The sequence below is a fragment of the Aspergillus pseudonomiae genome (assembly GCF_009193645.1).
Source record: "Aspergillus pseudonomiae strain CBS 119388 unplaced genomic scaffold BDV37scaffold_6, whole genome shotgun sequence".
NCBI classification, from domain to species: Eukaryota; Fungi; Ascomycota; class Eurotiomycetes; order Eurotiales; family Aspergillaceae; genus Aspergillus; species Aspergillus pseudonomiae.
In genome coordinates, this window is record NW_022475998.1 from 330,879 (window position 1) to 344,870 (window position 13,992).

Below are 13,992 nucleotides of genomic sequence, written 5' to 3' on the forward strand. Positions count from 1 at the left end.
CGTCGGCAGGACTGAGTTTGACTTTCAAATTGACTTCATAACTTGGCTCAGACTCATCGGGGTTCATTCGTTGCCTTTCGGCGTCCTTCTGTCCGTTGATTTCAATCATGTGATGCGGTGGCGACCGGGCTGAACTTTACCAAAACAAGTATGGCCCCTTGGAGACGGACTCTTGGCTCATGTTGACTCCTTACCTTGTTGTACGCCGCTACTGTTCAGAGCCTCTGATATGCGTGTAAAATACGAGTTACAGCGAATATACCCGAAAGGTCTAGGCCCCGTGCCTAGGACTAGTACATTTTTGGGCATACTAGTAAACTTCCAATCCCCAGCAGAGACACTCAGTATCAACTTGGAGACCATCTCCACACTCCACATTGGAACTTCTACTCCCACACATATTGTATGAATTAAGTTTTCACGTCATGACTCTCACCGAAGTCCATTTGCGACCGGCAGTGTCGCAAGACCTTCCAGCCATCGCGGAAGTCGCCGCACAGTCCATGTTGGACGACGAGCTTTTTGCCTTTCTTTGCCCTCGGCGTAGGGAATATTACTCGGACTATCGTCAAAGTTTTCTGCGACGGCTACGGGCGAAGTTGACATCGCCCGGGTGGGTGGTCATCGTTGCGGTAGCTGAACGCTCAATGGATGCAGACTCATGTCCTATCCTTGGCTATTGTGTCTGGGAGCGTATCGGGGACACAGCGGAAGAGTCCACCAAACAGTGGAAGGAGACCTCGAATAGTGGTTGGTGGGCTCGTGAGTAGCAATACCTCGGCTCCTTTAATCCGGTTAAGTGCACTATGGGATGTGTGTACCTTTACTAAGAACTGTAGGCGTACAGGAACTGCTTGGAAATGCGAGCGAACATTTCGTGACTCGACTGTACCCTGACCGAAGCGTAGATGTATCTCGTTTGGCTCGGTACAATGCTTTAACCATTGAATGTTTTCCGTACGACGACTTTCCCGAGCTTTGGTTCCTGTCCACACTGGCGGTTCACCCGGCGTACCAGCGACAGGGGATCGGTCGTAGGCTCGTTGAATGGGGCCTCGAACATGCCACGTGGGACGGAACCCCTGTTGGTCTCGAAGCTAGTGCCAAAGGAACCTCTCTATACCAGTCCCTTGGGTTTCAGGTAGTCAATGAAGTGCCATTGGTGGAGGGGGTTGCCCTGACAGCGATGCTGTGGCGACCTTCTCGGGTGGCGCACCCTTGATGACAATACAATATCCACCATGATGTATAACCTTTGATGTGGGCTTTTCTGGATTTCATGGTGTCCATGCATGGCATTTCTGCTTTGAACTAAGAATTATAGAGTGGAATGCATTTTTTGTCGGCTCCCTTTTACTTATCATTTCTTGGTTTGCAATCAACACGGGAGTTGCGGTCGTGTTTACTCGCGAGGCCTTAGGCGTCTTTGCTGAAGCCGGAATATTCAATCATTGACCAAAAATTCAAGGGATAACGCCAATGGCCAGTGACATGCTTCAGTGACAGAAGGCCACGGTTACATGGCCATGAGCGCGGTATGGGTACGGCACTACGTGAACAACAGGACTGAGACGCAGGTCTGCTCGGGAGACCGTCGCAGTTGGGCCCAAATTGTCGCAAGCATCACTTGTGCGGCTCCTTAAACTTGGAAGCATAAGGTGTTAGAAAAAAGACTTTCGGAGTTTTATCACCTTATAGACTCAAGCCAACATCTTGGACAACATGGTGCGCCCATGAACAGCAGTTTCGGGCATCTGTGACGACCCTCTGTGGACTTATGACTAAAGCATCGTATTAGGCAACAGTGATAGAGTTTTGATGACATACTGGTGTTGTTGGTGAATGCACTGCTCTTCGGACGGGCTTGACGTGGTATCAGCCCTGAACGACTCCTTCGGTTGAATGTGCGGTGTGATTTTATGGAAGCGACCGACGGTCGGAAATTTGTCATTGGGCATGGCTGGGAACATGAAACATGAACTGAAGTCCCAGGTGCCCCCATAAACCATCGTGGCCGTCAGGAAGAACCGTCCACACCAGTTTCCGTGGCGCGACGGGAGTGGATGCCAAGTGACGAATAACCGTTTTACATCTACATCGCCAGCTGGCGATATATCACCCACCATCAGCAATGCGCACCCTCATTTTGTACTACCTTAAGAACCCTCTGTGTGATTGTTTCCCCACACGATACTCGACAATTAACTTTGACTTTCACTTTTAGCGCTGCCAATGCGACTCGAGTTCTAAGTACAGTCGCACGAGCTAAATACATTAGCTAGGTATATCTGGTGAACGAACTTTTGGAGATGTGCGAGATCTAATCAGACGAAGAGCAGACCAGATTCTCCGACCGCAGAGTTGTTACCCGCATATGATGTCTCCTGATACCCCTCCCGACTCCCCCCAGTCATCCGCAGCGGCCCTCCTGCCGTCATCGCTCATGGCCGTCCACAAGGACCGTTTTGAAGCAGAATTCGGCCGGGAGAAACGGAGCGAACGTGCTCATAGGCCTCATGTCTATGAGGATACCGAATGGGTCGAGGATGACCTTGAAGACCGCGTCCAACTCATCGGGAGCTCCCTAAACCGTGATATGAATCGCCTAAACCTGTTGCTCCAAAAGGACCGTAACGACGCCAGGCAAATAAGTGGCTGGCAGGCCCGCATCGACCATCTGGAGCGAGAATTAAAAGCTTCTAATGCGGAACGAGATGCATTACGCATAGCTCTTGAAGAGTCGCAGAGCCGTTCGGCTCAAGAGAAGGATATCGCACGCCATCAGGAAACGCTGCAAAAACAGCTCAGTGAGATGCAAAATCAAGTCCAGACCCTGAACAAAAAAGCGGAGTGCCAGGCGGCAATGCTCACGAAGAAGGATACCTTGCTTCAGAAGCACACAAAAGCCTCGAATCTGAAGGCGCAAAAGGAGAAGACTCAGCTGGAGGAGGCCCTTGAAAAAGCTAAGCGGCGGGCCGCTGATGTACAGAAAAATGCCCGAAACGCTGAGAGCGAGCGTGACAGGACGCAGAAAACTTTGGAGGAAACTAAGAAAAAGCTTATGTCGTCACGGCATAAGCGATCCATTGTCGAAGATCAATGCAAGACACTCGAGAAACAAATCAAAGAGCTGAAAGATGAACTGTCGAAGAAGAAAGAGAAGAAACGGCGGTACTTTTGGTAGAGATTGGAGAAGGTATTGGCGGAATATTTACCTTGGCCACCAATCCAGCATCCACGGCAAATGTGTTACAAAAAAGAAAAAAAAAAAAGAGACGACCTTAGCAGCGAAATTTTGCTTTCTACAACACCATATCTCTCGGGTTTGATGACGCCCTTTGTCTATTTATTTCCTGTCTTCCATTCTGGAACTTGTTCGCCATGTACATCGCATAAAATTGTACAACCCGATGTTGAACTCAATCGCAAGTACCACCCAGAACAGTTCTATTACACCTACTGTGCTATGTAAATCACATGCAGACCTTAGCGCCTTGCATTAACAATTTAACCTTGAGGTAGGCCCCCACACCTGATGATGAATATGCTAGATTAACTTTAAAAGGATCGGTCAAGCAATTTTACGCAAGGAGCCCCTTGCAGGAGACCTGCTGAAGATCTGCAAAGGCCGTCTCAATACGCCAGGAACTTGACACAAGATTACAAGAGAAAAGGGTATATTCATTCATTCCATACATCAAACATACAAACACCGAATACCAACCAGTGGCAGAACAACCAAGGAGACCAGGACCTAATAGATATATCTGAAGTGAAGATTCTCCTGGTCCGTCCGGTCCTCGAAAGCGTGGTCAAGGTTGTCAGCAGTGGCAGGGTTAACTCCAGCCTCCTGCAACATGCGCTCCTTCTTCTTGTTCTGCGCAATCAGGTAGAAGCGAAGGAAGATCACGGCCAAGGTCATGGCGGAGTAACATCCTAGATGGACACCGAAGGCAATAAAGTAGCGGGGCGCGTCTTTGGCTAGGAAAACCTGCGGACCTGATGACTCGAGCGTTAGCTTCGCTGAGGACCTTCATAGAGGGTACTGGGTGCTTACCGATGGCGTTGCCAACAGCCCACGAGACGAAGGTGGCTGCAACTACGGTGGACTTTTTGGTTGCTCCTGCGATGTTCCGGGAGACCATGGAGAGACAGAGACCCTGGGCAGACCAGAAAGAGAGAGTGATGTAGTAGCTGATGAGGAGACCGGCCTTTGTGGCCAAGTTCTTATTTTCGACTGTCATCAGGACGATGGTTCCGACAAAGGATCTAACAGATGTTAGTGATATTGCCAGGAGGGATGTGGGCAGGATAATGGAACATACGGGATGATAAAGCCCAGCATGATGAGCAGGTTCTGGTTAGTCTTCTTCACTAACCATGCGGACGACATCAGAACGACAATGATGTAGAAACCCAACACCATAGCTAACAGCTGAGTCTGCAGCTCGGTGAAGTTGAAGCCCGTGATAATAATGTTTGCAAAGGAACCCAGGCCGCTCGTGGGGAGTGTGGTGAAGACCTGGATGGCACAGTAACACCACATTTGCGGATCACGGAAGGCTTCCCACATCTGGTAACTACGGAACTGCTTGTTTTGCATACCGGTCTGGTTGGCACGGACACGCTCGACCATCAAATGCTTCTCTTCTTCAGTGAAGCACTTGGCTCGCATGGGTGAATCGGGCATCCAGTAAAGGACAAACAAGCCCCAGAGTACTGAAAGGCACCCGTATGCGATGAAAATCGCCTGCCATGAGTGGATGGCCTTGTCTTTGCCGATCAAGCTAAAGCAGTATGCGAGCAGACCGCCGACAATTTGTTGACCTCCGTTCATCATGTACCTAGGCGAAGGTTAAAATCAAACCAGTCAACCCAGCTGCTTCCCTGGGGGAGCAATATCTATGGTTTAGGATTACCCACCAATATGTGACTGTGGCAGCTTGTTCCTCTCGCTTATACCACATTCCGGATAGGATCACGAATGACGGCTGGCAGACAGCTTCGAAGATACCCAAGAGGGTACGCACGACGACTAAACCGACAAAGTTGTGGCAAGCCGCGTGGAGTGCCAAAACGGAACCCCACAGGATGATATTGATACCAAGGTATTTGGCGATTGGGACTCGTTGGAGAATCCAGTTCGTTGGATACTCTACAATCAGGACGGCAATGTAGATACAGGTTGTCAACCAGGAGTACTGCAAAGGGAAGGTATATCAGCATCACCGTCTCGTGCCCACTTTCTCATGCATGGTCCAGATATACATACCTGCTGGCCGTGGAGGTTGTTATCCTCGCGAATACCCATGATGGATGCAAAGGACATTGTGCCTTTATCCAGGGCTTGTAAGAAATATGTTAAGATCATGATCACCAGCACGCGGCGATCGATCTTGCGTCGCAGCATTCGACTGGTGGCTTCATCGATTTCTACCCGGCCGCGGTTTGCATATTCCTGGAGCTCGTTGTCGACACGGGAATAGTCCACCGCATCTTTGTCGTTGGGGGAAAGCACTCGCTCGACATGAGAGATGTCTTTCTTCAGGTCGTCCATTGCAGTGGTGGGAGGGGTGGCCTCGTGGACCTGAGGGTCACCAGAGGATGAGCGTCTTGCCTCTGTCATGGTGGAATATGCAATAAGGAGAGAATGAAGACGTGAGCCACCACCTGCAGGATTTGATGAGATCAACTCGCAGGATGGGAAGCAGACAGAGTCAGGAGGGCCAGAGAATTCCCGGAGGGGGGTTGCTGGGACCTTTTATTGTCAGCACTGTCCATGGGTATAATCTCTCATGACTATTTTATTTTATTTTTTTTTTTTTTAAATTAATGGTGTCAGTCCGCGGCACGAGGATGAGTATACGGGCGGTCTAACCCCAAGGTCAACGAGTCATGGCTTATCTTTCCCCAGTTCTGCATTTTGGCCACCCCATGGGCAATTTTTGTCTGGGGAAAAGGTTTTGCGGAGAGGAATAACCCGAGCTCGCAGCAGAAATACCGGGCAAGTGCCGTCGGCCCACCGCGAAGCTTGGGCTCCATGTCGTCGTCTCGTCAAATAAGCGCGGAGAGCCAAGGAAACCGGCGCAATTAAGTGCGCCTCCTCGGTGGGCGTTGACCCGAAGCTAAAAGCATCCCACGGACAAGTTTCTCCGCGTATCAACTTGTGGATCCGCTTCGGTGAGCGTTATTAGGGCGCTGGTCCGTTCACTCTCTGCCCGGCTTTCCTCGATACTCATTTCACATTTTCTCTTGTCGCACTTCAAGGGTCTTCATGATGTCGTCTAATACTTCCCCCCCGCAGGTGCGCGAGACCGTCAACCGCCTCATCCATAATCTCGTTAACATTAAAGATGAAACGGGCCGGTTTCTCATGCCGTTGGCAGACGGTCGCATCATCGATACCAAGTCCTGGCATGGCTGGGAATGGACGCACGGCATTGGTTTGTACGGTATCTGGAAGTACTACGAAATGACTGGCGATCCTGAATTATTGAAAATTATTGAAGACTGGTTTGCCGCCCGATTCGCCGAGGGCGGCACCACCAAGAACATCAACACCATGGCCGTGTTCCTGACCCTGGCCTACGTCTATGAAAAGACAGGCAACATCACCTATCTTCCCTGGCTAGACGCCTGGGCCGAATGGGCCATGCACGACCTGCCTCGGACGCGCTACGGCGGTCTGCAGCACGCCACCTATCTCACAGACAACTACCAGCAGCTCTGGGACGACACCTTAATGATGACCGTCATGCCTCTTGCAAAGATCGGAAAGCTACTAAACCGTCCAGAGTACATCGCCGAAGCCAAGCGGCAATTCCTCCTCCACATCAAATACCTATTCGACACCAAGACCGGACTCTTCTACCACGGATGGACCTTCGAAGACGGCGGCCACAACTTCGCGCAGGCGCGATGGGCCCGCGGTAACAGCTGGATTACCATCGTCATCCCAGAATTCATTGAACTGCTTGAGCTGGAGCCCACAGACCCCATTCGGGTACACCTCATCGACACGCTCGAAGCACAATGCGAGGCGCTCCAGCGTCTCCAAAACGAGTCCGGCGCTTGGCACACGCTCCTGGACCACTCAGACTCCTATGTCGAGTCATCTGCCACTGCCGGATTTGCATATGGTATCCTGAAGGCGGTGCGCAAGCGGTACATCTCTGCGCAATATAAGCCCGTAGCCGAAAAGGCGATTGCGGCGGTGGTCGGGGCTGTGGATGCCGACGGCGAGTTGCAGAACACTAGCTTCGGCACGGGAATGGGAGATAATCTGCAGTTCTATAAGGACATTCCCCTCACGTCTATGCCGTATGGTCAGGCCATGGCTATCATGGCTCTGGGAGAGCATCTGCGTGGGTTCCTGTGATGGGTTAGTCGTATACCGATTGTTTGTACATAGATGTGCCATGATAGATATAGATTTTATGATTATGAGGACAGAATGAACGACTTCTGATCTGAATTTCGCTTGCTTTGGTCGATGTAATGGTCCTGATGGACATTGGTCTAGCAGCCTATTGCTACATTTTTTTTCATGATAGCAACGTATATATGTAAAGAGAAGGGGAACAATAAAGAACGAAGAAAGAGAAATTTTGTTAATAACATATATCTGCGCGGTGAATGATGAGCTAACCACCTATTCAATGGTAGATTCGCACTGGAAAGGAATGCCGGTGTTAAGAGGATCAAGAGCGTCATAATGTCCAGAGCCATGTTCAGTTGTCCACGGACTTGGTTGTCTATCAATGAGGATTGTCCCTCCCTCTAATATGTAAACACTTCAATATAGTACCGATAAATATTTTCAGTTGTGAAAGAAATGAATACGTATACAATGTGACATTGCAGGAGATAGTAGTATGTTTTAGAAAGTAACCACATTCCTTATCTTCAAATGACGCACCAGGATACATGGAAGGTGAACTGAAAGGAATTGAATTTTGTATACCACTTAAGAAGGCGCCGGGGGCGACTAACGGCAGCTTAGCACTAGTATTTGAGCATAAAAAGAACCATGAACAATATAGCAAGTCTTTGTAATCTAATGCGTATCAAAACCCAGGAAAGAAAATCTACACGAAAGAAACCCATAATATCTCAACAAAATCTAGAGGGCCGAAACCTCCTCGCCGCCCTTCAACCAACAGATCTTATCACTAATACCCTCATCCTCAAAGACCTGGCGCAGCTCAGCCCCGAACTGAGTGAAATGACCCCAAGATTCGTAATGCATAGGAACAAGAACATCAGCCTTGAGGGCGCGGAAAAGCTTAGCTCCATCCTTGCCACCCATGGTGATCTGCATGACGGGCCCATTGGGATCGTCCGTGCTAGGAGCGTGAGCATTGCCCAGGTTCATCACGGCAGCACAGACATGGTACCGGTCCGCGATAGACTCCAACTCCTCGATGTAGACCGTATCGCCCGTGAAGTAGATGGCGTTGGGGAGACCGTCGTGGTGATGTCCGAAGTCTTCTCCGGTGATGATGAAGCCGGTGCATTCGTTTCCGGGGACGTGCTTGGTTGGGGTCGCGATTATCTTGAATTTCTTGCCGCCAATCACGCTCTCAATCTCCTCCCAGGGCTTCATGCCGTGCACGGCCGGACGGGGCGCGAGGTTCTTGGCCCCGTCGACGGTGGTGAAGACGCGGCGTCCGTCCAGGAGCTGCCTGCCGAGCTCATCCAGGTTGTCGGGGTGGTCTTCGTGGCTTAGCAGCACGGCATCGATCACGGGGAGCTGGTTAAGACGGAGAGCAGGGTCTTCGGTGACTTTCAGGACTATGATGTCTCGGTCCCAGAAGGTACCGGCTGGGGAAAAGAAAGGGTCTGTCAGGAAGTTGACGCCGTTGATCTCGAGGATGGCGGTTGCAGTGCCAATGTGGGTGACATTAAGAGTGGGAGCCATGGCTTTGAAAGAACTGAGATAGAAAAATCAAGAACGGGATACTTGTCAGAGTCACTTGTTGAAACTTGCGCAATGCACAACGATACTGTTCGTGAATTTGAATGAAGAATGCTGAGGACCTAGATGGCCGGTCCCCGTTACTTATACCTCGAACATGTAACGCAGTTCAGTGAGAGGGATCAATTGCAGGTCATTAGAAATCCAGATGATGTAAAGCTTGACCCATAAGTCAGCCAAAGACTATACCACCGGCATCCCTCCTATCGGCATCCCGCCTTTCGGCATCCCTCCTCGGATCAGATCCGGATCCAATATACTGCACAGGAGTCGTCAGCCCGTAGCCCGCAACGCACACAGACTTATATTCTGAGTTTCCAACATAAGTTACATGGCGATACGAATATAGCACATACGACCACAGGGTATGGAGAACAGGGCTTCCCGTCCGCTCAGCCGCACTTAAGCCACCTATTGAACGCAGCCGACTGGAAAATAAGTCCTTTGGAAGTTGCTGCTTTATGGGTGAGCGTCGCTAAATCACAGGGTGAGTGTGGGTGATTTGGGTGATGCTGTCCAGATCGCGGGTGAGCTAGACAACCCAGTAGGATGTTTGTGAAGTTAAATGGAGGCACTCTGCCTGCTTGTCCTTCCCCTTTTTTATACATTTTCCCCTTCAAGATACTCGCTTTGAAGAAACAGCCTCAAGTATAATTCTATGCAGGAAATTAACTATATTATATAATAAAGGCTCAGTGTATGATCGTTGGCAATTGGAGACTCACGTACTCCGTTCGTGGGGTATCATATCTTCAGTGATAGGAACTGTCGGTAAAAGTGCCCTTGCATACGCCGCAGCAGTAAGGGCTGCATAGTCTTGCCATTGGTCGGCTTGTGGAAGTCACAGTAGTCGCAGATACCCTTTATGACAAGTGATGGGAGTTCATCCATCAGCCCAGCTGCCTCCAATTCGAAACAGGGAATATCTAGGTCTTTAGCAATAGAATCACGTGTCCGCATCTTTCATGACTTGGTCAGCGGCGATGCAAAAAATGTCAAGTGCAGAAGATCCAAAAGAAATATACTACAAAGCTAGTTTCGCGCTGAAGCCTATCTTGAATCTCAGCTGGGATATTGAATTGGCCCTAGGCCAAGCGTTAAAAGACTGTGGCTATTCAACTGTATATTATATTGCGAAAAAAACCTAGTAAAACCACATCTATTTCTAGACGGTAGAACTCGACGATCAGGCTTGATGCCAACAAAACGCTCAGCAGTTCGGAATCAATCCTCTACCAGTACAGGCGTTTGCGTTTTGACCACCTTGATTTGTAGTGCAATTTCTACTAGATGCGCTCCGCGGTAATGAAGGCGTACCCGAGCTCTTTAAGTGTTGCCATACTGTGTGCAATTTCGAGAAGCTTTTCTCCAACTTCACCCTCGAGGGAGAGGGCCTTTTGCTCTAAAAATTTGCAGATAGGCCGGACGTTATCTCGAATATCGGTGAATTCAATGACCTTGAAGCCTGTCTGGTGCAGGAGAGCTTTGAGGTCATCGCCGGAAGGCATGGGTGGGACCTGAAAGAGTTCGTGGAAGCGCGCCAGCACCTCGGGATTGGGGCAGCCCGCATCGAGAAACAGGTCTGCAATAGCTAGTCGGCTGCCGGGACGAAGCACCCGTGCGATATTTGTAAGGGCAGTGCGTCTATCGTCCATATGCACCAGAGACTCGATGGCATATGCGCCATCAAAGGAGGCATCAGCAAACGGGAGGTCCATGGCATTAGCGAATAGGAAATTGACTTGTCCAGCTTTTGTGTTGCTTTCGTACTGAGACTGGGCAAGTTCAATCTGGTGGTTGCTGACAGTAATGCCAGTAATGTGAACATCGTGGGCAGTGGCGATTTGCACCGCCGATTTACCAGTGCCACAGCCAACGTCGAGGATACGCTGACCCGGAACAGAGGAGAGTCGCTCGCCGATTTCACGAGTCAACCGCTCAGTGGCTACCTCTATCGTGTCCTCTCTTTCAGGGTCGTCCCAATAGCCAACATGGATAAATCCCGCCATAACGTCTGTTAAGAGGCTGGTATATTGGTCGTACATGGTACCAACCTCGGTAGCCGTTGGCTGAAGAGACATTGTTATGGTGTGTTGGTGAAAAAAAAAAAAAAAAAAAGGGAATATAGGTAGCGTAAAACTAGAATATGACTGACTGTGAGAAGAAATAGGATATCATTCTGGAGGGTGATTTAGTCCCATTATATAGTCTGCATGTCAGACGAAGCCTAGCGTTCATCGTATGGTAAACCAACTGGGTATACTGTCGGGCCACGGATAAACAATCCACTGGATTGCATGTGCATAGCTCCCCCCGCCAATGTAATTTTACTACCTGATACGAGATGCATGGTAAATTGAGGTAAACCTAGAAGGGGATATACAGGCGAGTGGATAGTGTGATTCATTTGAGAGGCAGTGCACTATAGAAAGAGGCCACGTAAACAGTGCGCCCGAATAAAATTTTGTCTGAGAGATGGACGACAAAGCCTGGCCTGTTGAGACACCCCTCTCTATTTATACATTTTAGCATAGGTATGTTTGGTATGTATGTGTCAGATATCAGCGGGCTTTGGACGGAACTACGCGATATAAGAATTTGGTCCCGGCCGGACAGTCTCCTGTCTGGGAAGGAAAATGTGACAACTCTACCCTGCTTACTGCACCCCTGGGATTATCAATTAAGTTATATACTGATGAACCGATTCGTATGAGAAATGATAAAAAATGAAATACCCATTTAGAAGGAACTTTTGCTTTCCTCACGTCCAGCGTCGCTCATCATAACGCATGAGCGCTGGGACGGTTCTCGAGGTAGTCGATTATCCCGATTTTGCAGCCCGACGTTCCCAGCGGATTCGTGCAGGCTTCATCGGCCCCGAAAAAAGCGATGAATAATCGGTGGCAGGTACGCCTGTCTGTCCATCCAGGTTTGAAAACCGCAGGTGACGCACCATCGTGGCCACAATCACCGCCAGATTCAGATAGGCAAATTTCTCACCGATGCAGCGGTGGCGTCCCGCTCCAAAGGGGAGATATGGACTGGAAGTGCCCTTGGACATTGCGCCGTATCCGTAGTCGACGATGTCATCCTTATCGTTCTCCTTCGGTGCCTGTGTTTCCCACCGGTGTGGGTCCCATGCCATGGCATTGGGGAAATATTCATCGCTCAGGGCTGTGACTCCGGGCGCGGAGAGCAAGACATGGGAGGTAGGAATCACGTAGGGCGTGCCAGGAACCGGGAGCGGGTTCTTGACTTTGCGCATGAGGGAGTGAATGGACGAATTCAGACGGAGGGTCTCTCGGATCACGTTCTGGTGGAGCGGGAGGTTGTCGAAGTCCTTGTATTGTAGCGGAGCCAGACTGCCGTTGGGACCTGTGCGCTCGAGGTTGGCCAGCTGCTCTTGGTAGAGTTCCTCGACGACCGCGGGCTGGGAGGCCAGGCGCAGCATGATCCAGGAACTAATGGAAGATGAGGAATGCTGGCCGGCCATCAGCAGCGTGATCATGATGTGGGCAATCTCTTTATCCGGCAAGGGCTGTCCGTTCTTGTAGGTGCACTGCATCAAGTTTCCAATCATATCTAACTTTTCCGGGACGTTGTCACCGGCATTGCGCCGCTTGTTGATAATATCAATGTAGATCGCACGCATCCGAGCATGGGCCGCATCGCGTTTCTTATTATGCGGGAGAGGGGCCCAGGGTAACATGAAGTTGATCGGCGTAAACCCCTTATCCAAATCGTGGTAGAGGACGGCAAACTCTGTCGTGAGTTTCGACCGCACTTCCTCTCCTTGCAAAGCGCTTCCTGCAGTAAATATAGTGATCTCCGCCATGGCCGCTGGGATATCCACCTCCCCCGATGTTCCGTGGAAATTGGGAGACATGGCAAGATAGTCCTCGACCTCCTTCTCAATCAACGGCACGTGGGCCTCCAGCGCCGTCTGGGAGAGACCAAATTTGATGAATTTCTTCTGTTCAATGAGCTTTGAATTGGGGCAATCATAAACCACGTCCGACCCGAACACCGGCGTTGTCAAGGGGCTGTACACCTCCTCCGCATTCACGTCTTTCAGCTTGCCATTGAGGATGAATTCGTTGCCCTGCGTGCCCAGGTACACGGTGGTAGGGCGTCCTAGGAGAATAAAGGTAAATATGTCGCCGTACTAGATAGTTTGAAATCGCCCCCTTATTAGCCACCATCACCCAGCAGTCGCATGGGTGTTTCTTACCTTCTCGCGACAGGAAAAGAAGAACCCGTACGGATCCATTCCATAGTGAATTGTGCTGCCGATGAAGGGAACCCAGTGGAAGACCAGAGGCGGCCTAGTCTTGTTCAGCAGGCGAAACAGGAATTGATAGGTGACATTCAGTGCGATGATGGCCACGAAAGCCAGCAGGGCGTAGGCCCCAATCAAAGGCCAGGACATGGCGATGAACGGAGATCGGGAACCAGTCAGCCGCAAGTAGTAGAAGAGAAAAGCAAATTAGAAAAGAAGTGAAAGACAACGAAGGAAAAAAGTACAATTGCGCGAAAGGAAGAGCGGAAAGAATGAAGTTGTTGGAGGAAGCACAGAGCGACACGTAAGCGTGATCGATACGACCTTGAGCGGAGCGGATTGGAGACAGCATTTTGGCAATGTTTTCACCGAGGCCCTTTATGACCAGACATTACCAGGCTGTATGGTATGATCTAGTATGGCGGTATCAGGGGATGGAAGAGACCTCTCCCCCTGCATATGCGCCAAGACACCCAGCCACAGTCGAAAGACCCAAACCCTGGGGTTGTTTTCTTTGTTTCCTCGTAATGCCAATCCATTAGTTGCATCTCCTAGCCGCTTGGCCTTCCTCTCCGTTGGGGGCGAAAGAGGAGATCCTTGTTGGTCTGGGATCACATGGTGGCAGAGAGAACATGCAGTGAGAGGTGTAAGTGGTGAACTAGACGATGGAAAGATTATTATTGTATAGTATCATATTTTAATTCTGTTATGGAAACACTCTATTCCGCAGTCGGCT

The 13,992-nt window shown here is 50.1% G+C and overlaps 7 protein-coding genes across 7 annotated transcripts; 3 read left to right on the plus strand and 4 right to left on the minus strand.

Annotated features, from left to right (window-relative positions):
* Positions 1-222: 222 nt before the first annotated feature.
* On the plus strand, positions 223-1,502 carry BDV37DRAFT_173503 (GNAT family N-acetyltransferase). Its single transcript, XM_032079373.1, has 2 exons — positions 223-762; positions 840-1,502. The coding sequence occupies exons 1-2, from the start codon at positions 426-428 to the stop codon at positions 1,220-1,222; spliced, it is 720 nt and encodes a 239-aa protein (XP_031945782.1). The 5' UTR covers positions 223-425; the 3' UTR covers positions 1,223-1,502.
* A 748-nt stretch (positions 1,503-2,250) lies between these two features.
* BDV37DRAFT_173514 (uncharacterized protein) lies at positions 2,251-3,588 on the plus strand. The gene is made up of 2 exons (XM_032079374.1): positions 2,251-3,518; positions 3,566-3,588. Exon 1 carries the CDS (start codon positions 2,375-2,377, stop codon positions 3,182-3,184), a length of 810 nt encoding a protein of 269 aa, XP_031945783.1. The 5' UTR covers positions 2,251-2,374; the 3' UTR covers positions 3,185-3,518; positions 3,566-3,588.
* Positions 3,586-5,732, minus strand: BDV37DRAFT_173556 (putative 2-ketogluconate transporter). The gene is made up of 5 exons (XM_032079375.1): positions 5,273-5,732; positions 4,924-5,201; positions 4,326-4,844; positions 4,058-4,269; positions 3,586-3,999 (listed from the first exon to the last, which is right to left on the minus strand). The coding sequence occupies exons 1-5, from the start codon at positions 5,624-5,626 to the stop codon at positions 3,755-3,757; spliced, it is 1,608 nt and encodes a 535-aa protein (XP_031945784.1). The 5' UTR covers positions 5,627-5,732; the 3' UTR covers positions 3,586-3,754.
* An 80-nt stretch (positions 5,733-5,812) lies between these two features.
* Positions 5,813-7,499, plus strand: BDV37DRAFT_238713 (glycoside hydrolase family 88/105 protein). Its single transcript, XM_032080871.1, has one exon. It carries the CDS (start codon positions 6,275-6,277, stop codon positions 7,376-7,378), a length of 1,104 nt encoding a protein of 367 aa, XP_031945785.1. The 5' UTR covers positions 5,813-6,274; the 3' UTR covers positions 7,379-7,499.
* Positions 7,500-8,122: 623 nt separating this feature from the next.
* BDV37DRAFT_295947 (MBL fold metallo-hydrolase) lies at positions 8,123-9,040 on the minus strand (the record flags this gene model as incomplete). The annotated part of the gene is made up of 1 exon (XM_032090000.1): positions 8,123-9,040. Exon 1 carries the CDS (start codon positions 8,918-8,920, stop codon positions 8,123-8,125), a length of 798 nt encoding a protein of 265 aa, XP_031945786.1. The 5' UTR covers positions 8,921-9,040.
* A 1,223-nt stretch (positions 9,041-10,263) lies between these two features.
* Positions 10,264-11,058, minus strand: BDV37DRAFT_278953 (class I SAM-dependent methyltransferase; the record flags this gene model as incomplete). The annotated part of the gene is made up of 1 exon (XM_032086203.1): positions 10,264-11,058. The coding sequence occupies one exon, from the start codon at positions 11,056-11,058 to the stop codon at positions 10,264-10,266; it is 795 nt and encodes a 264-aa protein (XP_031945787.1).
* A 740-nt stretch (positions 11,059-11,798) lies between these two features.
* On the minus strand, positions 11,799-13,406 carry BDV37DRAFT_268481 (cytochrome P450; the record flags this gene model as incomplete). The annotated part of the gene is made up of 2 exons (XM_032084195.1): positions 11,799-13,142; positions 13,209-13,406. 2 exons carry the CDS (start codon positions 13,404-13,406, stop codon positions 11,799-11,801), a joined length of 1,542 nt encoding a protein of 513 aa, XP_031945788.1.
* Between the last annotated feature and the right edge of the window lie 586 nt (positions 13,407-13,992).